The 24,030-nt window shown below is 40.6% G+C and overlaps 1 protein-coding gene across 2 annotated transcripts; it reads right to left on the bottom strand.

Moving 5' to 3' along the window:
- Window positions 1-1,077: 1,077 nt before the first annotated feature.
- pgbd5 (piggyBac transposable element derived 5) lies at window positions 1,078-23,681 on the bottom strand. 2 transcript variants are annotated; one of them, XM_085369482.1, is made up of 8 exons: window positions 23,473-23,681; window positions 23,294-23,397; window positions 17,604-18,034; window positions 12,833-12,967; window positions 7,013-7,193; window positions 3,418-3,615; window positions 2,672-2,777; window positions 1,078-1,273 (listed from the first exon to the last, which is right to left on the bottom strand). In XM_085369482.1, exons 1-8 carry the CDS (start codon window positions 23,679-23,681, stop codon window positions 1,078-1,080), a joined length of 1,560 nt encoding a protein of 519 aa, XP_085225608.1. The 2 variants fall into 2 exon arrangements, with proteins under 2 accessions (XP_085225608.1, XP_085225607.1); XM_085369481.1 differs by having other exon boundaries at window positions 23,294-23,681.
- Between the last annotated feature and the right edge of the window lie 349 nt (window positions 23,682-24,030).

Here is a 24,030-nt window from a genome sequence, read left to right on the forward strand (position 1 = left end):
CTACAGAAAAAGTCACATATATGTGTACCAATCAAGATTGGGTAATATTTGGTAACAGTTGTGGAGTTGTTAATTTCTGTGGTCAAATAAAATCAACACCTACACACACAGCTAACCTGAGTTCAAGAAGCAAACTCTTTGATAAACAAAACAAAACCTAGGAATGTTTTCCTAGCTTTAACTTTATTGCCGTTTATTTCATATTACTTATTACAATTAAAAAAAAAACTGGAAGAAGGAACTTTTTAAAGACTCTTTTTGGTCTTTTCTGGGAGGCTGTGGAGCTGTGGCACACTGCTGGGTGTGGCTTTATAGCGACTGACTTTCTCTCATAGGTACAATATGCAGCAACACAACACATCTGGGTCACAAAAGCCATACATTTACATCCTCTGGCTCAATGTCGCACACACAAACGGCAGTTTCCACTTACTAAATACACACGTACAAATTTTCAAAACTCACCTGGAGCAGAAATCATTTTCACACCGAACAAGTAAACATCACAATCGAGATTCTTAACGCATGCAGCGTGTGAACACACCTTATTCCTGGTTTACTAAGACTTTGTTACAGGTGTTTTTGCAGAGTGTAAATATTGAGCTACATGTAGCCTTTCAGCCTGACGGTTATGGGGTTTGGACACTTTGTGCAGAAGTTTCATTCAGGCTTGTATAAATAATTTAACTCGTTAAAACTTGAAGCTGACATCATTTAGGAGTGAAATCTTCTTGCTTTTCCTGTTCCATCATTCAGCTCTGCTTGTGAAAAAGCTCCTGTTGACAAATCCTTAGTAAATCTGCGGGGTTAATGATTGCAGTCGAGTCTCATGGCTCACGATTATTGTGTAATATGCAGTTGTGTGTTAATGAATATTTACAGAGCCACAAAAACCACTATAGGAAGAGAGAAATAGGCTTGGCACTGCTTCAGTATTATCACATAGACACAGAGTGCAAAGTCTGTAAGGTTGAGCGTGAATGTATGTGTGTGTGTGTGTGTGTGTGTGTGTGTGTGTGTGTTAAGTGTTTTTGTTGTGAGCTCCTTCTGTCTTCATCATCAACCTCCTTCTCTTCCTCACTGTGTGGGGGAGCAGTCGTCTAGATCAAGCAGCTCTCTGACCAGTCTCTCTCCAAACTGCGCTCGACTGTAGCGTTTGACTGTGTAGGCGTCAGACATCTTGTATAGGATGTACGCGTTGTTGATGGCAATACTGATGCTCAACCAGAACACCTGCTGCCATGTCTTGTTAGGCTTGTGGAAGATGAAGTACCTGTGTGGAGAAATGAGCCGGTTACTGCTGAATCTCTTTGCAAAGATGTAAATAATATGATTTCGTTTGACTATCTATAGTTATTGTCCAAAAACATATAGGCCCAACAGATTTTTCAATTTTGTCTCTGGGTTTTTAAATCAAACAATCAAGATGTGATCGAAGTGCAGACTTTTAGCTTTAATTAATTAATGTTAACTTTTTTTACAGTCATACATAGTCCTCCATTTTTTTAGAGGCTTAAAATTAATTGGACAATTGACGGATATAGTTTTATGAACGGGTGAACACGTTTATTCCAAGTGTTGAACTTGCGCGTTGTTTTCTTTTTTAAATATGAGATCCAAAGCAATTTCAGTGCAAACAAGGGCCAAATCAGCAGGTTTAAAAAGAAGAAATGACCTGGATGGCTCAGTAACACCCAAAAAAGACCACAGAAGAAAACTAAAAAAGGACACAATCATAGAATTATTTCTGTAGTGGAAAAAAAAAAAAACAACAACTTCACAACATCTAACCAAGTCAAGAACACTCTTGAGAAGGTGGATGTATCGTTGTAAAAGTCTACAATCAACAGATAACTTAATGAATGAAAATACAGTGTTCACAACAAGGTGCAAACCACTGGTTACAATCAAGAACATGAAGGCCAAATAAGACTATACAGGAAAACATCTAAAAAAAGTTTGCAAAGCTCTGAAAAAATATATTTGGACAAATTAAACCAAGAGAAAAGTATTGAGCAAGACAGAACAGTTCATGATCCAACATCATCTGTCAAATATAGTGGAAGTAGGGTCATGTATGGCTGCCAGTGAAACCAGGTCACTAGTGAGATGAGATCAGATTCAAATTCAGACAAATGGTGAAAAATTGATCGGACAGTGCTTCACAGTGAAAAGGAATAATGGCCCAGAGCATACTGCAAGCGCAAAGCAGAGAAGAAGGATATTCTTCAATGGCCAAGTCAGCTACCTGATCTCAATCCAATAGAGCACGCTTTTTACTTATTAAATTCAAAAGTGAAGGTAGAAAGACCTGAAGGTGGCTGCAGTTAAAGCCTGGCAGAGCATCTCATGGCAAGAAACTCAGCATTTGATGATCTCCATGGGATGTAGACGTCAGGCAGTCATTGACTACAGAGGATTTTTATCCAAATAATAAAAACAATCACCACATTTGAAATAATTTCGGTCTGTTTAATTACTTTGAGCCTCGGAAAATCGAGCACTACGTATAAAAATGTGTGTAAAACCCCCAAATCTAATGTAACACTTTAGTCAAAGCCCCTGAATTAAAGTTGAAAGTTTGAAAACATCTTGATTGTTTGATTTAAAATCCATTGTGGTGTAAAATATTCTTGGTAACAAGTAATGTTGTGTAAAACGGTGCACATACTTGCTATACTTGTCGTCGTATTTGCAGATGTAGCTGAGGTGTGCCGCAAAGGCCTCAACAGCCAAAGGACACGGGATCTCCCCACTTTTCCTCTTAATGATCAGCCCTGACGCAAACACAGTGAGAGGCAAAAACTAGACCCATTTAAACTAATTACCGTATAATTATTGGCAGTACAAAAGTAAAATCCATCAATTAAGTACTACAAGCACAAAGTGAAAAACAGTCACACACATATACACGCAGAGGGGAAAGGAAAATCAATGCCGGATGATAACAGCCTAACTTTTCCTGCTTCACTGCAGCACTCTTCACTCAAAGAGCACAAACGCAGACTGCAACCTTCATTTAGAGTTAAAACCTAACAAAACTGGATAATGAAGAGTGGATTATTCTATAAGAGGAAGGGAATATCATGATTTTTGGCGCCTCCTGGAAATGGATTACCACGGATTAGAAGCTCGCACTGATTCTCTGTGACATAAATGCTTAATGATGTGCCAGTTTCTCTAGATGGTGACTTGCATCCACAAATGACAGTACAGTTAGCCAAAGTTTCCCCCAAAAAACTCCTAATTCTTAATAACGACAACCGAAAGTCTTTGCTTTTGTGTTTTTCTACTAAAATTAATGGATTTTGTGCACTGAAATATTAATAATTTCTAATAGTAAGCTCCTTTTATTTAATTCCAGGAAAAACGAAGTTTCCTGTAGTGGGGAAATGCTTTGGGAAATGATCTTCTTACCTTTTTTTGTTGGGGAATAGGCATTGGCAAGGAACCTGAAGTGTCCTTTGTTGTACCAGCTGATCAGCGACATGCTGCCTTTCATCATTATGCGAGACTGGCCACGCTGAGCAGGCGTGGAGCCACAGACCAGCATGCTTTGCGGTAAGCCTGTACAGTCGCTCTTCCTGGTGCTAAGCAAACCACAGCAATAGATATCTGGAGAGGGACAGAGAGACAATTAGGATGATCGTGGCAAATAGCAAAAACTGCAGTTCCTAAAATGGCCACTTGAGGGTAAAACCACGTCATCAACTATTAACGAGGCGTTAACCCAGAAACATTTGCAGAACTGTGCTGCAAAAAACAAATACATTTTAATTTGAAAATGCAGTAGATATGATTCATTGTCTTTTTCCTATAACTGGGCTGTACAAGGCAGGGAGGACATGCATAAAAAAAGAAAAAGAGTCAAGTTTGGATTTTATGTTCTCCCATTCTTCAGGGTTGAAGCAGATGTGCTCCAGGCAACAGTCCTGTTTACACCTGACAAAGATAATCACACCATTTCATACCAGTGACCCCCCCATCTGTCCAACCATCTGGAAATAGTACTCATGGGTGGTCTTAAAGGTGTAGGTGCGATCATCCTTCCACAATAAGTATGCAAAGTCTTTGAAACTGTCCTTTCCTGGACATTTGATTACTAAGAATCTGTAAATTAGGGTTGCTCTAAGGTTATCTCCGGCGATACAGGTGCCAGAGCTTTCCGCAAAACAGCTTAGGGAATTTTGCAGTCATCATTTCTCCACTTTTGAGCCGTTTCCATGGTTATTTGAGGAAGGGTTGTTTTCCAAACTGCAAAGGTCTCTAATGGCAGTTCCACCTGCTTTCTGACTCCTGGAGAACTTTCAGTTTGTAGGCTCTTTTTGGTTTTCGACAAGGAGAATATACTGTCATGATAAAATGGACAATGTTGCAGTAGAAATAAACATCTTTACATTCTCTATGGATAATTTCCCCCATTCATAGCCAACGTCTGGAGGTGAATTTTTGTATAACCCACTCGTATATATTGTACTAAGGCTTAAAATGACTCATAATTAAGGGCGAACCACCTTGGGATGACATGTTGCTGCAGGCACAGCTGGCAGCTATCTGCTTCGTGCCGCCTCAATTTATTTTTACTGGACGTCTTCATTGTGCTTGTGATATTCTTGCCTTTTGATGCATTTTGGACACAATTATCCGACAAACTGGCTTCTGAGCAGATAATTGTACTAATAGACAGTTTCTCAAAAGACTTCTGTTGTGTGAAATGAATGCTTTTTTGCAGTCTTGATTGGACTAATCAAATCTGTCAGCTAGGGCTTTTGGGAAATTGCTATGGGCATTAGTCATTTTATACACTACACTAAATTATTGAGTGATTCTTTAAGGGAAAAAATGAGTCAACAATTAAAGTCAGGAGTGATTGTTAGTTGCAGTGATTTTTGTGTATCCCTTTCTTTCCTGAAACTTTCTCTTTTTTTTCTTCCATCCAGCAGACACAAAACAATCATCTGGCTGACTGCCGCTGATTTGGTCTCCATTTGCAAACTGATTTCTATCTGTGTAGTACATGCACGCATGTCCACAGTAAGTACTGCGGAGTAATATGGAGTAATTACCTCAGCTAATTAATCCAGCAAGATAAATTTGAAGGAAAGATGTCAGACGATGCATTCACAGGCTCAGAACTGGGCTTTTTTGGGCTGATTCAACTAATTAGAAAAAGAAAATGATGATTATATCTGCAGGCTTCATTTTCTTGACATAATGAAGCTCCGCTTGGTTGAGTTTAAAATTGCCAATTATTCTTCAGCAAAAATACAACAAAAAAAAAAAAATTTAAAAATGAAAACTTATCAGAGGAGCTGTTGAGCTGAATGTTTATTCTCTGCTTGCATTGATTGTGTTTAGCTTTTATAGCATGTTCACATTATCCCACTTTCAGTATTAATGTAAAAGAAGCAAACAAAGTAAATGTATATTTTCATATTAAAATAAAAATGTATAATGAGCACAAATATCAGAGTATCACAGCTGGATTGACAGCATTAAAACATTTAAATCCCAATATCTCCGAAACAAAAGCATCGGTTTTATGACTCCCGCCACAGATTATGAATAAAACATACTGAGAGTGACTCAAACACTTTTGATTCAGATTTTCATTGTCAGGTGTTTGAATGAAGTGTCCGGTAAAGTGTCTACTTTACCTGTCTATTGATTTTTCAAGCTCCAACAAGGCAAAACGCTTAATCTTTCATGATTTACTATGTAAGTCAAAAGGCAATAAACAATCTTTTGCAGTGCATTGCAAACCTGTAAGGATCGATGTCGAGCACTAGTAAAAAACACATCCATCCTAACAGTCATGACAATTCGTTCAATTTTTTAATGCTACACTCACATTAGGAAAACCAGTTGGAGACTGGTACTATCAAACTTGGCCACTCGTAGTCATTTGCCACTTTCAAAGAGACTTTGCTGTGTCTGCTTCAGTCTGCTATTGGTTTGTGACAGAACTGCATCAAGTTGGCAAATACATGCAATCTTTTTATGATAATACAGGGATCAACTGTGTCAAATTGCCAAAAATCACAAATATGTTGCATATCTACCTACACAGAAATTCACACAAACTCATTAGTTGCTTACATTCAAAGTCCAGGCCGAACCTGGCTGGACGCAGTTGCTGCTAGACAGCAATTGAACTGCAAAGTCGCTCACCAAACTTGTTTTTATCTAGCAAATACAACCAGCAACTATTTGAGTTGACATCTAGTGATGTTTCGAGCACACCTGCTCTTAATCAGATGATGGTCTGATGACCAACGTCACTAGATGCAATAAATAAGGAATCTGGAGTTCTTCAGTGTGTGAACTGTTATTTCTTCTTCTCTCACATTTTTTTTTGACTCAGCACCTGCCCAACAGGATGACGAGGGTGTGCGTGGATTCTTCTTTGTGACTCTGATTGACTGCAATGTGTTGCCTGCTTTTATAAAATAGATGGCAATTATTTGCAAACATTAATCAATCTGACTGAGTGAAATTGCAGACACTCTCAGACAGATTGGCTATTTGGAGACGATGCAATCGCCTTATAATGTTCCACACTCAAAGTTCCTTTAACTCAGATTAGTTAGCTTAAATGCTAGTTAGCTTTAAAAAAATAGATAATTTGGGGGACTGACAAGTTTGGTGAAAGCACTGTTGGGAGAGTAACAAAGGCATCTGTGTAATTTAGCAAGTTCATCCTCAGTATACGGATAAGAGATGAAAAAATTAATTATTCGACATGCATACTGTCTGGCTTTGTAGTTTTATCTTAGAATAGAATAGAGAATACTGCTGTCCTGTGCGTGCTGTTTCGCCTGGGGATGGTATAATCACACCATCATTAAAAATGAATAACCACATTTTTTTAAAGTGCAAAAAGGGGAGGTATGGAGAGATGGAGATAGATTACAAAGTGCACAACAAAGTAACAATTAGGGAAGGGAAAAGAACAAGACCAAGCAAAGAACAAGCAGCAGACATAATCTGCTGCAGAAACTTCTTTGCATACCTTGTTTGCTGAATTCTGTGAAGAGGCTGAGGCTCGTGATGGATGGCCCAGTGAAGATGATGGCGTTTTTTCCGGAAATATTCTGGCAGAGCTGCTTAGCCACAAGGCTGTGGAGCTGAGGTTTGTTCTTCAAGGTGGCCAGACCATCTGTACCCTGGCCATCTTTCAGATGGACTGCGATCTGCAGAAGAGGGGGGGGATCAAGTCAGGACGTGTGGATGCAAACATTTTTACTTTTCTAGCTTACAGAGGCTGCTGTCTAAACCCTAGAGAAACTGTAATGTTCAATTTACAAAATTGCAGTAGAGACTTTGAATTAAAGTGTATCCTGAGGGAGAAAATACTGTGGAACTGAAATAAAAATATATTTGGACTCATAAAACATCGGGTTACATTAAGATGGAGACTCCAGCATGAAATATCAGGGGTATAAGTACAACACTAAAGGTAATGCCAGTGGCATGAAATAATATTTTGGTGCTTCTTAGGATATTCTGTGAAATTTCAAACCAAATGTAGCTGGTTTGATCTGTGAGTCAAGCTACTGTCACACCTGACTCTACAGTGGAGATTTGAGGAGGCTTGTTTTTCCAAGATGAGAATTACCCCTTTAAAGCCTGAACCATAAAATGATTGGCAGAAAAAATTTATTTTTGTGGATCAAAATTTCCTTAAATATCTCAGTTTCTGGATTTATTTTCATGATCACCCACTTCAAGCCACTTCAAGCCATGAAACGAGGGGCGGCTCAAGACTTTTGTACAAACTATAGATCAATGCAAGCTGAGCTTTGCCTCCTAGTTTAACATACATGAAGCATTTGTAGATATGATTCCCGGAACATGATGCAGTCCTTAGGGCCCAAAGAAAGCTATTATCAAGACTGAACAAACAGAAATGTACACCCATAGATGGCTCTGTGTGCCTTTTGAACTTTCTACTATCGTTTGGGAGCTGATTGGCATTAGCCTGATTAGCCGGCATCTACGCAAGACCCATAGCTATTAAACTAAGTGGCCTGTCCATGCGTTTGTGTGTGTGTGTTTTGTGGATCCCTGTGTGGTACACTGGCTAATGGAATCTCATTGATTCGCTCCATTAACTCATTTTATTTCTTTGATTTTTTTTTCCCCCCCTCTCCCTCAACGCAATTCATTTAGACACAGAATTCAATGGAGACACACGTCAGTGTACAGAGGACTGGTGAACACTGAGTGACTGCCAAACGCCTGCAGTCACCGTGAATGCTAATGCTTATTTGTTAAATGGATGGGATAATGGAATACGGCTTTAAATGACAGGCTCTGCGATGCTTCTTGCACACAACTTGTTTTAAACGGTCAGATTACAAGAAAAATAATGAATGGTTTGATTATTTTATTTTATGTAAAGCAATTTAACTAAATGAAAAAGAAAAAAAAAGAAGGGAAATTAACATTCTGTGTAGGATACTCCTCACTCCACTAATGCTATTCTGGCCTACTTCCAGGCTAAAGAAGGAAACACTTACCCTTTAGTGTACACAGTTGTATGCCAAATGTTGATCTCATCATAAAAAGTATCTGACTCTCAAAGTTGTATTATTGTCTTCTTGTTCTTACAACCCAACTGTCCAAAAAGTCTGGGTCAATTTGTGCATGAGCAGAAAAATGTTGGCATGCTCTACTGCTAATCTCTGTGCATTCTGTTTCTGAAGTTGCACAAGTATTGGTCCAATCTTGTCTTGTCTCTCTAAAGAGTCTTTATGTTGTTCTCTCTGCTTCTGTATATTTTTCCCCTCTATTGAAAGTGTGAATTATGCAACTGAGTTTTATTCAATAGGTCGTTTGATCCTACTCCAGATCATGTGTTTACATTCTTTAATCATCTTGCTTTTCTCTCCTTAAACAGCTGTACTCATGAACATCCAGCCCTTGAAAGTTGTTCTGATATTTTGTCGATTTTTTCCATTGCAGCATTTTTTCTCTAACAAAATCAAGTGATGGAGGTTCTCAAACTTAGGCTACGTCCACACCAGCCCAGGTAGATTTGAAAACGGCGTTTTCGTCTGAAAACGCTCCGTGTCCACACTGGCGTTTTCAGTCGTTTTCACAGTTGCGCCTGAAACAGCCGAAAACGCTTAAGGTTCCAGTCCTGCGCATGCGTGAAACGCAAGAAGATTCGGCCTGCTTCATTTCTGTCTGCCGTTTATTTACTTTCCGGCTCTTTGAAACGTCGCTGCAAAATGTCGAGGAAAAGCACCGAGTTTTTTAAATGGACTAACAATGAGGTGGAGTTGTTGTTGCGAGTAACACAAAAGTACAAAGTTGCAAAAGCGAGTGAGAGTTAAAGAATTTGAAGAAAAGCTATCTGGAGCATGTACAAACTGATATTAATCTTTAACAGGGCAAACAAAACTGCTGTATAATGCCCTCCGCTATCTTTGTTTAATTGGTCACATGACTGCATCACATGACTAACATGCGTCTTCGTTTTCGAAAGTCTCGAAAATGAAATGTATGCATTTTCGAGAGCGTTTTGAGAATGATGCGTTTTCCTTCGGGAAAAACGTAGTTTCAGTGTGGACGGGAAGCCAAAACGGAGAGAAAACGATGCATTTTTGAACAAAAACGCATTAGTGTGGATAAGGAATTTGAATTTTGGGTGTCAGGAGTGATTTGTGACACCAAGTGTGAAAGGTTTACAGGACGGCAGTGACATTTGCTATGATTCATGGTTTAGAGACAAAAGGATGCTGACAAAGAGACAAAGAACTGAACCGGAGATGCCAGAGTTGCAGGTGCTCATTTAATTCTAAGTGACCATAATATACACTGAACAAAAATATAAACGCAACACTTTTGTTTTTGCTCCCATTCCCCATGGGATGGACGTAGAGACCTAAAATTCATTCCAGATACACAATATAACCATCCCTCCCAAACAGTGGTCACAAATCAGTCCAAATGTGTGGTAGTGGGCACATCTGCTATATTGAGATAATCCATCCCACCTCACAGGTGTGCCACATCAGGATGCTGATCTGACATCATGAGTAGTGCACAGGTGTACCTCAGACTGCCCACAACAAAAGGCCACCCTGGAATGTGCAGTTTTGTCTCACAGCAAAATGCCACAGATGCCACAAGCAATGAGGGAGCGTGCAATTGGCATGCTGACAGCAGGAATGTCAACCAGATCTGTCGCCCGTGCATTGAATGTTCATTTCTCAACCATAAGCCATCTCCACAGGCGTTTCAGAGAATATGGCAGCACATCCAACCGGCCTCACAACCGCAGACCTCATGTAACCACACCAGCCCAGGACCTCCACATCCAGCAGGTTCACCTCCAAGATCGTCTGAGACCAGCCACCCAGACAGCTGCTGGAACAATTGGTTTGCACAACCAAACAATTTCTGCACAAACTGTCAGAAACCGTCTCAGGGACGCTCAACTGCATGCCCGTCGTCCTCATCGGGGTCTTGACCTGACTCCAGCTCGTCGCCGTAACAGACTTGTGTGGGCAAATGCTCACATTCGATGGCGTCTGGCACGTTGGAGAGGTGTGCGCTTCACGGATGAATCATGGTTCACATTGTTCAGGGCAGATGGCAGCTGAGAATGTCCCAGTTCTTGCATGGCCAGCATACTCACCGGACATGTCACCCATTGAGCATGTTCGGGATGTGCTTGACCGGCGTATACGACAGCGTGTACCAGTTCCCATGAATATCCAACAACCTCGCACAGCCATTGAAGTGGAGTGGACCAACATTCCACAGGCCACAATTGACAATCTGATAGACTCCATGCGACGATGTGTTGCACTGCATGAGGCAAATGGTGGTCACACCAGATACTGACCGGTTCTGGGTCCCCAGACCCCCAATAGCGCAAAAAACTGCACATTCCAGGGTGGCCTTTTGTTGTGGGCAGTCTGAGGTACACCTGTGCACTACTCATGATGTCAGATCAGCATCCTGATGTGGCACACCTGTGAGGTGGGATGGATTATCTCAATATAGCAGATGTGCCCACTACCACACATTTGGACTGATTTGTGACCACTGTTTGGGAGGGATGGTTATATTGTGTATCTGGAATGAATTTTAGGTCTCTACGTCCATCCCATGGGGAATGGGAGCAAAAACAAAAGTGTTGCGTTTATATTTTTGTTCAGTGTATGTATATCAGAGCATCGAGGAGCTTGGAGACGAAGTTAGAGAGGCAAGGCTGAGATGGTTTGAACATATGAAGAGGAGGGATAACAGATATACTGGACAGGGGATATTGAATATGGAGCTGTCAGGCAGGAAGAAAAGAGGAAGACCAAAGAAAAAAATCATGGATGTAGTGAAGGAGGAAATACAGAGGACGGTGTGAAAGAGAAGGATGTTGGGTATAAGGGGTAGATGACCCGCTGTGGCGACCTCTAAATTGAGCAGGAACAAGACTTTCTTGTTTAAGGGAAAATAAAATACATACTGCATTTGTGTTTGATCTCTTTTATTTTTACTTTAAAACCCAGAAGACTTTAAAAACGAGTTCTCAGCCTTCATTGTTGGTGGTCAGAATAAGATTTAGGTTAAGGTAACGGTTGGGGTTCCTATTTACTTGATGACATAGCTGTGGTGATTGTTGACCAAATAAACGAAAAAACAAACAAACAAACAAGTTTCACCCTATAAAACTCTTCCTCTAACAGAAGTGATATGTCTGAGTAAGTAGGGCAGTCTTTCTGGAAATATGTGTTGATGTTGAATTTCTAATGTCGTTTTTCATTGCTGTGAGCACAAGTGAAATTCCATTCATCTCCACTGAGGGAGCAGAAGCCTTTAACTAATAAACTGTAGCTGGGTATCACTGGTATTAAAAACATGGTCTCCTGTCAAGTATACCAATGCAAATGTTTGTGTGTTTGCTTGCGTGAGCTTGCATGTGTGTGGGTGGCTGAATGTGGGTGACCTGCACAACATGCACACTATGATTAACACTGAGGAAGGCTGATGCATAAAAAGTGCATCAAGTTTAGCAAAAAAAACTGCACGAACAAAATCTTTTGGGGCATGTTCTCTCTTGTTTCCCCCCATGTCATACTGTGTATGGTTGTGTGTGTGTGTGTGACAAATAAAATTTGAATTTGAATTTGTTTTCCCACTGTATAATGAGCTCTGTAATGCTCAGAGTTGGACAGGTCTGTTAGTCCTTCCATGCAGGGTCTCAGTTAAATGGGTGTATTACATAACCAACCGGCGTAGGAGTGGAAGGTTGCAGTAAGGACAAGGTTGTTAGTCAGAGCAGCTCTGCCTGCCTGAGATGTGCCTGCTTGAGCTAGTAGCGCTTCCACTCAAAACCAACATCAAAAGACAATATTTTTTACCCAGAAGGCTTTTCATGTGATCCATTTTAAACTCAAACCGTGCAGTTTGTTGCACATAAATTTACCAGTATAAAAAAAATATATAATAATTTTCTGTGAAAAGTAATAGATTGAATGCTAAATGATGCAACATTCAAAGAATAAGATTTGAAATCTAGCGAAGATCAAAGCCTCTGATATTTTCATGAAAGCCTTTCTTACTTGACTTCAGGCACGCTCGAGACTTCTGTATGCCATATTTAATAAAACAAATTTTATATTTCTGCCATGAAGTTGCAAAGCAGCAAATCAAAATAGAATCAAAGCAGACAAAGACATGCAATCATTTCTTTTTCATCTCCTCTAATGTAATTTTTCACTCTCAAATCACACCTGAAACAATTGTGATTCTGAAGGAAGTTTCCCACCTCCGTGTCTCCAAATCACATACAAACACATCGAGTATTGTGTGCAGATACCTGACAGATAAAACCGGTGGAGGTGCACTGTCGGACCCAGAGGCTGAACTTCCTCTTCTTTCTCTTCCTCAGCTCTCTTTCTGTACAAGTGGCGATGAACACTGGGTCCTCATCTATCAAGGGCTCATGAAGAACCTGAAACATGGGTCTAAGTGAATTTTTACATACATACATTGCATAGCCTCATCAAAAGCAAAAAGGTGCTAATGAACATAACTAGTTTTCCCTTGTGAGGCTTCCTGTGTGAGAGATAAGAATGAGATTGTGTATGATTTAATACCACACCAAGAGTTTAAAGAGAGAAGGCGGCCAACTGAAGATTCTCGCAAGTCCTGTATGTGTTTGAGCGTGATAGTAAAAAAACAAAAAACACTTTGTCAGCAGAAACATGTTCTCACTCGTGCAGCTCTGTTTGCAAACCCCTCCGAAAAATAACTTCTGCCTTGTCACTTTCACTTCATTTCATGTCTGGCACTGATCACCACCTGCACTCATGTATATATCTTTCTACGTAGCACTCATAATTCTTATTCTCATGTATATATCTCATGTATATCTCATGCACATATCTTTCTTTCTACATAGCACTTTAATTCTTATTGTCTGCACTGAAGCACCGCAGCAATTTCCTAATGTTGTAAACCTCAACATCTGGCAATAAACCCATTCTGATTCTGATTCTGATTTTGATGTTTCATCTTCACGTTGTCCATACCTTTTACATTTATGCATTATAACTTCCTTCTCTGCCTGGATTCATCCAAACAGTGGAAGCCTTTTTATATTTAGTTTTCTTTTTAGCATGGATGATTCTCCATTCAAATGAAAATAGACAAAAATATATAAAAAACAAAATAAAATCCCCAAATAAATAAGGTGTGACTAACTTTTTCTCGGAGTGGCAAAAATAGAGAGAGAGAAAAAAAGGTGTTCATTTGTATAAGAAGAAAATTCAGGGTGCCCTTAGAAACACACGATTTTATGATTCTCATTCTTTAAGACAATCAATTTAACACACACACACACACACACACACACACACAAAAAAGAGTTAAATTACTCATTACTCATAAGTTCTTTAACTAAAACTGATTTTCTTTGCTTTCTATGACACTAAGCTGAATATATTTGCATTCTGGACAGCTGTCAGAATTGGGTTTGATATGAAATGTACAGTTGTTACAAACTGATTTTTATTTGTATGTTCTATATTATTTCCCCTAAGCCCACAGTCATTAAATACTAGGATGAATGTGCAAGTCTCCCCCCCTTATTTTCCTAATGAGTCATATCAGATACTGAAGAGGAATTTCCAAATGGTGAACGAGAAACAAAGAAAGTATTTTAAAAGCCAACAGTCATAAATCCAAAGATACACATTGGTTTTGATACTCGGCAAATATTTGCATTTTAAATTTCTCAGGGCTCTCCCTTCCTCCGGTGTTTTCCCTGCCTCTTCTTCCCGCCCAGCCCATCATGATTTGACTAACCGAGTGGCGACCAGCACTTCCGTGCTGCTCTAGCAACAAGTCATTTTCCAGTCAAATATGGAATCACGGAGTCATAAAAGTTAAAAATAAATGAGGCCATCTAGACTTCGGATGGATGATGTCACCCAGACCACAACAGCCTAAGAAATAATTCATGTTGTAGCTGCGGCACAGCTGCACAGTGACGTCTTCTCTCATCTTATTACAGCTGAAACCAAAGTGATTACATTTCAAAATGTTTGAAGTAAATCATTTGTCTGAGAAAATAAAACCATTCATTTGTTCACCGTCTTCGAGTGGATGTCTTCTAATGGCTTTCTGAATAATTATTTTACACTTGCAAATCAATACAGCAGCAATAAAGCAGTCCAGACATGATCTGAGCGAATGCAAAACTAACCCCAGCACAGATCTAATGGACATAGAATATGTGACGCATCACTGTTAGGAGTATCTCGAGGAACATGCTAGAGTTTGTTAGAGAAAAAAAAAACAGAGCGCATTTTTCCCCCCATAATTCTTCTCTACATGATTAACTGTTAGATGCAAACTATGTCTATTTTCAATATTGCATTGCTAAGCCCCCCCTACTCCTACATTTACCTGTCTGGGAGCTGACCACCTAGCTGTTACCCATGTATATTAGTGACCTCTGAAATGGGTCTCTTGATTTGTTCTCCTGGAGAGCTGAACAATGACTGTTTCCCCACTGTTGGAGTTGCACTATATTCAATTTAGTCTAGTTCAATTTTATTCATGCAGCAGCAGTTCACAACAGCTGTCACCTTCAGGGCCTTACTCCATACTCACTGGAGAGGCAGCTCAAGGACTGCGTGGAGCCCAACAACAGCAACAATAAGATAAGATAAGATAAGCTTTATTAGTCCCAAACGTGGGAAATTTGTTTTGTCACAGCAGGAAGTGGACAGCTGCCAATGCTGCCAATGCCAATCTGTAGGCGTCTTCTTAACCCCTGGTTGAGAGCCTGGTTCTGCTGAGGCCTCTTCCTGTCAAAAGGGAGTTCTTCCTTCCTACTGTCACCCACTGGGATCGTCTGATTGTTGGAAATTTCTCTTGAATATTTTGTAGGGTTTTTACCTTGCAATATACAGCCCCTTGAAGGTACTGCTGAAATAAAACTGAACTGAAAGGATCGAGCTACCAGGCTAGCAGCAACATGACTAAAAAAATCAAATACTTAAATACATCCCATTTAAAACCATTATTATCTGCCATTCAGAGTTCAACAACTACACTTGTTTCTTTCCCTCTTTCTCAGAAGGCAGTCATTTATTGAGAAGATTGCTTTTTCCTTGCCAGTGGAGCTACAGTTTCAGACTGTCTGTATTTTCTAGTCCACTCTGAGAGACTATCGGGAGCAGAAAATACAGAAAATGAACTGATAAAACAAACTGGCCTAGATTCACATAAACCCCGTCACTGCCAACGACACTCACTTGCTGACCTCACTGGCTCAGTTTTGTCATTTTTAGATTTAAGTTAACACACTTCACCCAACCAGTGACTATGCTGCAATGAAATAAAGAGTAAAATATTGATATTTAAACTATTTGCACAGATGAATTAGATGTGGATGATATATGAGGAGGGCATTGCTTTTAAGTGCCTGTGTTCCCAAATGCTCCCATCACAGAACTGGCATCATCTTTCATAATGAAGATGATGTTGTAGCACTCATACAGTAGAAAGACAACAGCAAATAAATCAACTTGTTCACTTATTTTTGAAAGCAACCCCAGTGTCCTGCGCAAAAGACTGAGAATATTAAGTTGCAATATTTTAGCTATAATTATGAAAGAAAGAAAAGCCCTTATAGGAACTGTATGCAATGCCGTATCCTCTACTAACAAATACTTTAAGAGTAAACTGCATCTTATGTAAGATCTTTGTTTTTTGCTTGAACTCTGGGAGCAATCAGACACATTTTTAATGTTACATTTTCATCAGATTTACGTAAACAAGGTCGTGGTAAATTCTGTTGTGCCTTTTTGCTCAAGAAGAACACACCTAAAGAGAAAACTGATTCAAAAGCTTCCTCTTTTTGCTGTCATGTCAAAATAATACAAAAAAAAATTAAGTTAAAAAGGGCACAGTGGTGAAAGATCAGTCTGATTTTAGGCAGGCTGGTTATTTGGGGTACTTTTAAATCTCCAGTGATGCAGAGTGATGAATTCATCCAGAGAAGAAAGTAAAGTAGGAAAGTTGAAAAAAAGTCCAGCCCACCCAAAATAGAGAAACAAGGCTGGCGCTCCACTGGCCTAGTTGCATAAATGTGGATAGGATACACAAGTTAAGATTCCTCTGCAGGGGAAGCCTGTGTAAAACAGAGTGCGCCCCATATATATATATATATATATATATATATATATATATATATATATATATATATATATATATAGTCATCGTGTAGATGGCTTTTCAAACAGAGACTCATTGCTGGAGCTATGAGCTGGTTTGCAATATTTGAAGCATTGTTAAAAAATTTACTCGCCGATGCACATCGGAGTGTGAATGCGAGTGAATGTTAGATAGAAGCACTAAAAAAAGCCTTAGATAAAGTGCTTGTGTGAATGCACGAGTTGTATAAAGCGCTTTCAGTGCTCAGTGAGAGTAGAAAAGTGCTACATAAGAACCAGTCCATTTACCATATTTAAACATATCCTCCAGTGAAACTGCAGCACTGCATATAGCTTTCTCAGCTATATGGCTGGCCTTGTGATTTGGTGCTGTATAAATACAAATTGAATTGAAAACAGTCATTCAACAAATTTCTCTTTTGCTTTACATCTAAAACTAAATAGCTCAAATGATTTTGTCAGAGAAGAGATAAACTAATTAAATTACAACTATGTATAAGACAATCTCTTGGCATACCCCTTGCAACTACACCTACATGCAACTCATACCCCACCTACTGATTACTGTCCTCTTCCTTCTCATTCTGCATCTGTGTAAATGTGTTATGGCTCCAGGTCAGAAAGTTAATATTGCACTGGAACACATAAACATGCTGACACAGCAAAACTTTGGATGTGGATGACTAAAAAGTGATTTCCTCAACATCATCACCTGTAAATGACTTCTGGAACTTTGGTCGTTTCTTTTTATACTACGCAATTCATGAGGCATAATAAAATGTAGCTGTGCTGTTAAAATGTGGTGCTCCTAAAGGCAAGAAGAATCTGTTGCCAGCTGAAAGAAAGCATCTAAAAATATCAAGAGAGGCTTGAAGAAAACGCCACCTGTCGCAACGCACACACCTGTGTTTGTGATGGTCTGAAAGTGCAGCTGAAGGACTGCTGCAGCGAGTCCAGGAAGGGCTGGATCTTGTAAAGGCCCTGGTTGCTTCCTTGTGATGGCCGGAAAGCCACAATGTGGAAGTACTTGAGGATCTTCTCAAAACGCGACTGACTCATCTTCAAGGCGATGCTTTGGTTGCTGAAAAAGCCCGAGCTCCAGATGCTGAGCACTGACTCACAGCGGTGCACACTGGTGGAGGTGACAAAGCCCAGGAACGCTTTCATTTCCTGGGCCGTGACGGGACGCCAGCCTTCGTCTGAGCCGAACCGCTCCTGAAACTTCTTGGCATACATGTTAGTCTGAGTGACCATGTTTTGGATGCAGTTGTCCGGGACAAAGAGCTGGAAAAAGTCCAAGGCTGTAGCGGTGGCCGGCATCTTTTGAGCAGGTCCTGTGTTGGGAAAAAGGACAAAAGTGAAATGTTATGACAAAAAAAATTATGCTGATTGACAGACAGAGAATCGCACATGGGATAAGTCGCACACAGCACTGTCACTTACGCCCAGCTTTTTAACTTTGGTACGAAGCCTTCAATTTGATTGACTTTGCTGAGTAGAAGGGTTTTTTTTGACACAATAAAATATCATTTTGTTGAGCTGTCATCTTCAAAGCTGTGTGGGATGCACACAGGCTCATTCTTGCTTATATAAACTCCAGTGACATCTCAAAAGAATCTTGAGAACAGTAACGTAAAGCATCAATTAATTTTAGGTGTTACATTGTAGCAAAAAACACCCCCAAAAAACAAAACATCAGAGGAACGCAGTACACTTCGTGCATCAGCAGCTTTTGGGTATGAATGTCATAAGCCCAGGGCAGCAGTTAGAAAGTTTACATGACCTGACAGCCACCACACTGTGGTGCCAGTCAAAGTGTGGCATTTCTATGCTTGCGGAAGGCTTCAGTGTCTTGTTGCTTTTGTGTTACGGCAGGCAATAAGTCAAAATCACGCTTTAATGTTTGCGAGCCATGGGCCATTAAAAAACATCTGCACTATTTCAATTAATTTGACTGATGGTTTTGTTTATACAGAATGATTTGCCTTTTTATTAATGAAATTTGAATGTATCTAAACCTGTGGAATAACACAGAAGCTTCACTTCATCTGTGTGTGGTTGTAAAGTTTGTGTGATCAGTGTACAGTGTTTAGTCCTTATAATGTACTACTTAAATCTATTGAAAGTCTATGTTATCAAGCAAGAAGCTTCTTTTTGGAAACTGCAGCATAAGAACAACTTAAAGAGATGTCTAAAAGTGTAGGCCTTGGTCACATAGGCAGAGAGAACAGGTGGCTGTGAAGTGACAGTGACATGAACCATGCTAATTGTGCTGATGATCAAACCGCTCACAAGAAACTTGTCTGTGCAGCACCGTATATCCCTTTTAGATCAGTTTCACCTAGTCACTGCCAGCAACCACTCACTAACTGGTTGAGGCATGCACAATTTTCCCTAGGAAGCGGTGGTTGCTAAGAAGTCGCCAACTGGTCTCTATGCCAGACTGTGGCCTATGTGTGACTGTGGCTAACAGCTTAAAGAATAAACATTCAAAATAACACTCACGTGGCCAAAATTTCAAATAACAACACTGTTTGAGTCGTTTTTTCCCGCTACTTTTAGACATTGTCAAATACAGGGAATACTCTTAATATGGTGTTCACAACCCACAGCTCTAGACACATGCTGTTCAAACCTTCTGTTTGTCAGGTGCTGCCAATCTGAAGAGAGTTAGCCCAACATAAGATAAATAAGGACGCGGTTAAACTGTAAAATATGGAGATGGGACTGATCCATCCTTTAAAGTACTGAACGAAAACTTAAATTGTTGGCTTAAAGTAAAGAAGCCCTGACACAATTAAAATAACTGTATTTACAAACATTAACATCAAAGAATTGTTAAAAGCAATAGATAAATGCTCAAATATGAAAAAAAAAGGTTCATCAGCTGCGGTATAAATGTTTGAAATGGCATAATTAATGAATTAGCAGCAAAACTAGCTAAAGGCAATGGATAAATAGGTAATTTAACTAAAATTAATCAAGAAAGAATCAGAGCTGTTTTCTAAAATGTGCTAATGGCAGCAACAGTGAAGCGTAGTCGGGACTTTTCTGCCTGACCTAATTATTCTCCCTCGCTGGTTAAGGACGAGATAACATTTATCTCCCATTTAAAAAGCTCTCCGTCCGTCTGCCTTTGGATGTAGCTTTGGAGCCACACAGTCAATACTCAGTGCAGTTAACTGGCTTTGGTTCACTCTCAGGTTGTTGGATCCATGAGAGGTAATTTGGACTTTGAGCAGAACATCTTTTGGCTTGATTGAACAGCACAATCTCATTATCTCAGAACAACATAAAAAAAAAGGCTTTTACTCTCCCTTCTCAGGCCCTGTGTAGCTGGCTGCAACTAAAATAATGAAGGCTCTTTTCTTTGCGGATTTAACGATAACACACACGACTTCAACCTATATAGTACACTGTTAAAAGTGTGCAGGAGGACAAGACATGAAGTGTAGAAAAGACAGAGTGGGATAAAAGCACTCCCACTCAGTTGATGCTTGCAGACAAGACACAGAAATAGCCAGGGCACAGCTCAAAGATCAACTCATTCACATCCAATTAGACTTGAAAGCTGAAGGTAATATTCAACATGACTTCCAGTCCACCCCTGAATAAAAACATCAGACGTTCAGACTGAAGATCTACTGAGGCAAAATGATTTAACACGACTCATCTCAGAAGGGAGGTACGAATACAGCGTGAGGAAGGACTCGTCATTTTCCTGGATAATAGAATTGTCTCATCTGCTGCTGCTGAGCAAACACAACCTTCCTCTTTGAGTAGCCCTGCCAGCTCATCGTCAGTCCAGCCCGCATCAATCAGATGAAACAGGATTAATCATTTACATAACTCTTCTTTCAGCTGATGCTAGTCTATGTGGCAGTCCTATAAATATCGATTTCCCACATTGCTCAAAAGAAAAATCCACCTACAGTGCACACACAGACAGGTATAATCCCTCGCGATTATCAGCTGTTGTGGCATTTCCATTGTCCCAGGACAAACATCTGTCTCATAGAGCTTTTATAGCCATGGATTTAGTAGGAGAGATTACTGTGTATTTGAAGTGCATCAACCCTTACATAGACTAAATGTGTTCCGAGTTCAGTTTTTAGTGGAAATTAAAGAGACAGCACCTAAGTGCAATTTCTCACCACCGCGACTATTGATTACATTTTTTTTGGACTTACAAATAAAACAATATCTACTGTCTTTAAGCAAAAACGTTTTCATTTGTGTTGTTTAGTCCAATTACTTCAGCGTTCTACCTTTATGTGATTGATAGAGAATATTATGTATAAATATAATAAAATGCATCTTTGTCTAAGTGTTTTTAATGGCTGAGAGATCTCATGCAGACAAGGTAGCAATACACAGTCAGGCAGATGAACTGACATATGGACAGGAGCAGTAATCTTTCAGTCAGCTTCAGCAAAGTGAAGCAATAAATAGTTCTTTAATTCCCTTCGACATCATGATAAAGTGCTTATATAATCTAAGAGCTACAGTTCATAATCTTTGGTCTAGTCATTTGCCACCCGCCTCGCACTGCAGGGGCAACCATCACAAACTCATTTGAAGACAGCATATTACATATGAACATCCTGTGTCAGCACGCACTGACTGACATAGAAATGGGCAGGCAGACAGACGGGCACTGACCGACTTTGCCGAAACGTCATTCGTGCCATTAAAATCTGCGGAGACGCACATTTATGCAGACATGCTGCTCAGGATGGAGTCATTCTTATCTGTTCGGGCTGATTAAGTCAGAGTAAGGTCTTGGCTACTTGAGGTCTGAAGTGTGATTATGCGCTCTGGCAGTACTACATCCACGCTTTTAATCATACCTACCCTGATACAGGATGGCAGGCCTAGAGTTGCAGTGGCTTGTGCAAACAGACACTGACTGCATTTTTAACAAATCAGACCAGACCATACAAACACACCTGCTGCCACCCTAGCTTAAGTCAACAAAGTCACAACAGCTAAATAGAGTCAGACAGTCCAGGATGTAGAAGTACTGAACATCCTCTAACATTTGTGGCACAGCAAGAACCTCTTATGGTACCCCAGCTCAGTGCAGCTTGGTTCAGACTATTTTGGGTGCTTAAAACAGACACCACTTTATATCCAGGCTCAGATTATCCCAGAGCAGGATTACTAAAGTTAGCTGGATCTGAAAAAAATAAATAAATAAAAAAAAATCCAGAAATAAATGTTATTTAGTATGTGTCTTTTTTTTTAGTTTTCTGTTTATTGGAACAGGCTGTTTCTTGAACCAAATAGCTCCAAAACAACATTTAAAAGCTTTATCTCATTTGTTCATATGTGGGTTTTTTTTTAATGATCATGTAGTACATTTCGGTGTTTGCTGCACTGGAACAGCTTGGGAACAATTCTTTGCAAACAGCGAGTGCTGTTCACTTACTTTGCAGTGGCATCTTGGCAGGTTATCTACAGCCAGGGCTTTTTATTCATTTGAATAAGTGTGTTCCTACTAGGTAGTGTGCCAGCACACTGGGGCTTGGTCCGTATCTACTACAGCCATATGCCGATTCCCCTCCAAGTCTGCAACAGTGCATCCTGTCACGGTGGAAACAGGATGGCATTCTCACAAATCGTTTTGGCTTCAGCGGAGGCAGGAAAGATGGACAAGGAGAACCAATCCAAACATAGCTTGACTGAAAGAGCTGCACTATAAACCCCAAACCCCACTCTCTGATCTATAATGGACTAAATAAATAAATACTGTTCTTAAGACTGACAGTCTAATGGTGTGGTAGAGAGGAAGGAGCAGTGTGGGTGCACACACTGCTGTTTAACTGTCACGATTCATGCACACAAATGTCTCTCCTTTGCGCACACACACACACACAAACAGACCTGCAGAAGTGTGCAGTTAAAAAGGAAAATAACCGAATGAATAAATCAGGATTCTCTGAGCTTGTGTCTCACATTTAAGCTGTTGGTACCAGTGGACAAAGGCTGGCATTTGTGCGTTAGTTCTGCATGAATGCACACACCTACATAGCATCAGAAGGCATGCATGCTAGGTTAAGTTGTGGCTCTACAAAGTGCATAGATATTTCTTGTTATGCACATTGAGTTTATATGCAACAAAATGTGCCATTTATTTATTTATTTTATTCTAAAATTTGCACATAATACATGTGCATGGAGCCAGGAGAGGCTTCATGCCGTTTCTCTAAACGAAACAGCTCTGAAACATGAGCACATACACATAAGACAGCATGTCTACAACAGCACCAAGGGGTGATGCATCAAAGGTTAAGCCTTTGCCATTAACTTAATAAAGCAATTAACGATGCATGTGTCACTACACACAAGCAAGAAGCGCACACATACACAGAGAGAAGGAGAGAGATAAAAACGAGAGCAGTATTCAGTTGTTTAAAAAAAAAAAAAAAGCAGTAGTTGCTTTGTGGCTGTTGTGACAAACAGAAATGGCCTGCCTGACCTGAAAAATGTGAACACGGACGGCACTCCTGTCTGTGTCTATCCAATCACTACACAGCCGTGAGCATTTGCTCCCCACCAGTGCAAAAATTAGCCCATCCATCGTGCCTCACCGTATGTATCATTGTACGGCGGGACCGTGACATCCTGCAGAGTCTCCGTCCAGCCCTCCTCCTCTGCCTGACTACGGGATAGGGAGCCGGGAGGTCCTGCTGCGCTGCCACCTCCTGTCCCCCCGCTGTGTCCACTCTCCTTATCGCCTCGTTTCTGGTGGTGATGGTGGTGGTGGTGCTGCTGCGGTGTCTGTTGCTGCTGCTGATCCTCCTCACCTACCTCGGCTATGTAGTTATCAGAGTCGGAGTCTCCGGAGGTGCTGTAGAAGGGATTGTCGCTGCTGTCGTCCCCGGACTCGCCGAACACGTCGTCGGATATCTGCAGGCTCTCGTACCGGGAGCGGGCCGCTTCCAGGAGAGACAGCGCCTTTCGCCCGCACTCCGCCATCTCTCTCTCTGTAGTGATGCTCCTCTCTCCTCCCCCCCTTTCTCTTTCTTCCACTCTCTTTCTCACCCTTTCACTACCTCCTCAGTGGCGTGCAAGTGGTCACGATCTTGCAGGAGCAGGAGACGTGTTTGCCTTCAGTGTGGCGATCACACCCTCCCCTGTGTTTGGTATGAATTATGATCCACCTGCCGTCCCGGCTCGGATGCGGAGCCCGGTGGTCAGCAGAGTGTAGATCCGGTGGCAGCTGTCCGCTTCAAGGGTACTGGAATATTTCCGCCCCCTTGCTCTGCCCACAGCGCTGCTCACTGGGCAAAATCATCAATAGTTTTGGCTCAGCATCCGGGTTGAG

This window comes from Diplotaxodon limnothrissa, linkage group LG13, assembly GCF_057381915.1.
Source record: "Diplotaxodon limnothrissa isolate DT_005_m linkage group LG13, D_limnothrissa_male_GT1.1, whole genome shotgun sequence".
Taxonomy (NCBI): Eukaryota; Metazoa; Chordata; class Actinopteri; order Cichliformes; family Cichlidae; genus Diplotaxodon; species Diplotaxodon limnothrissa.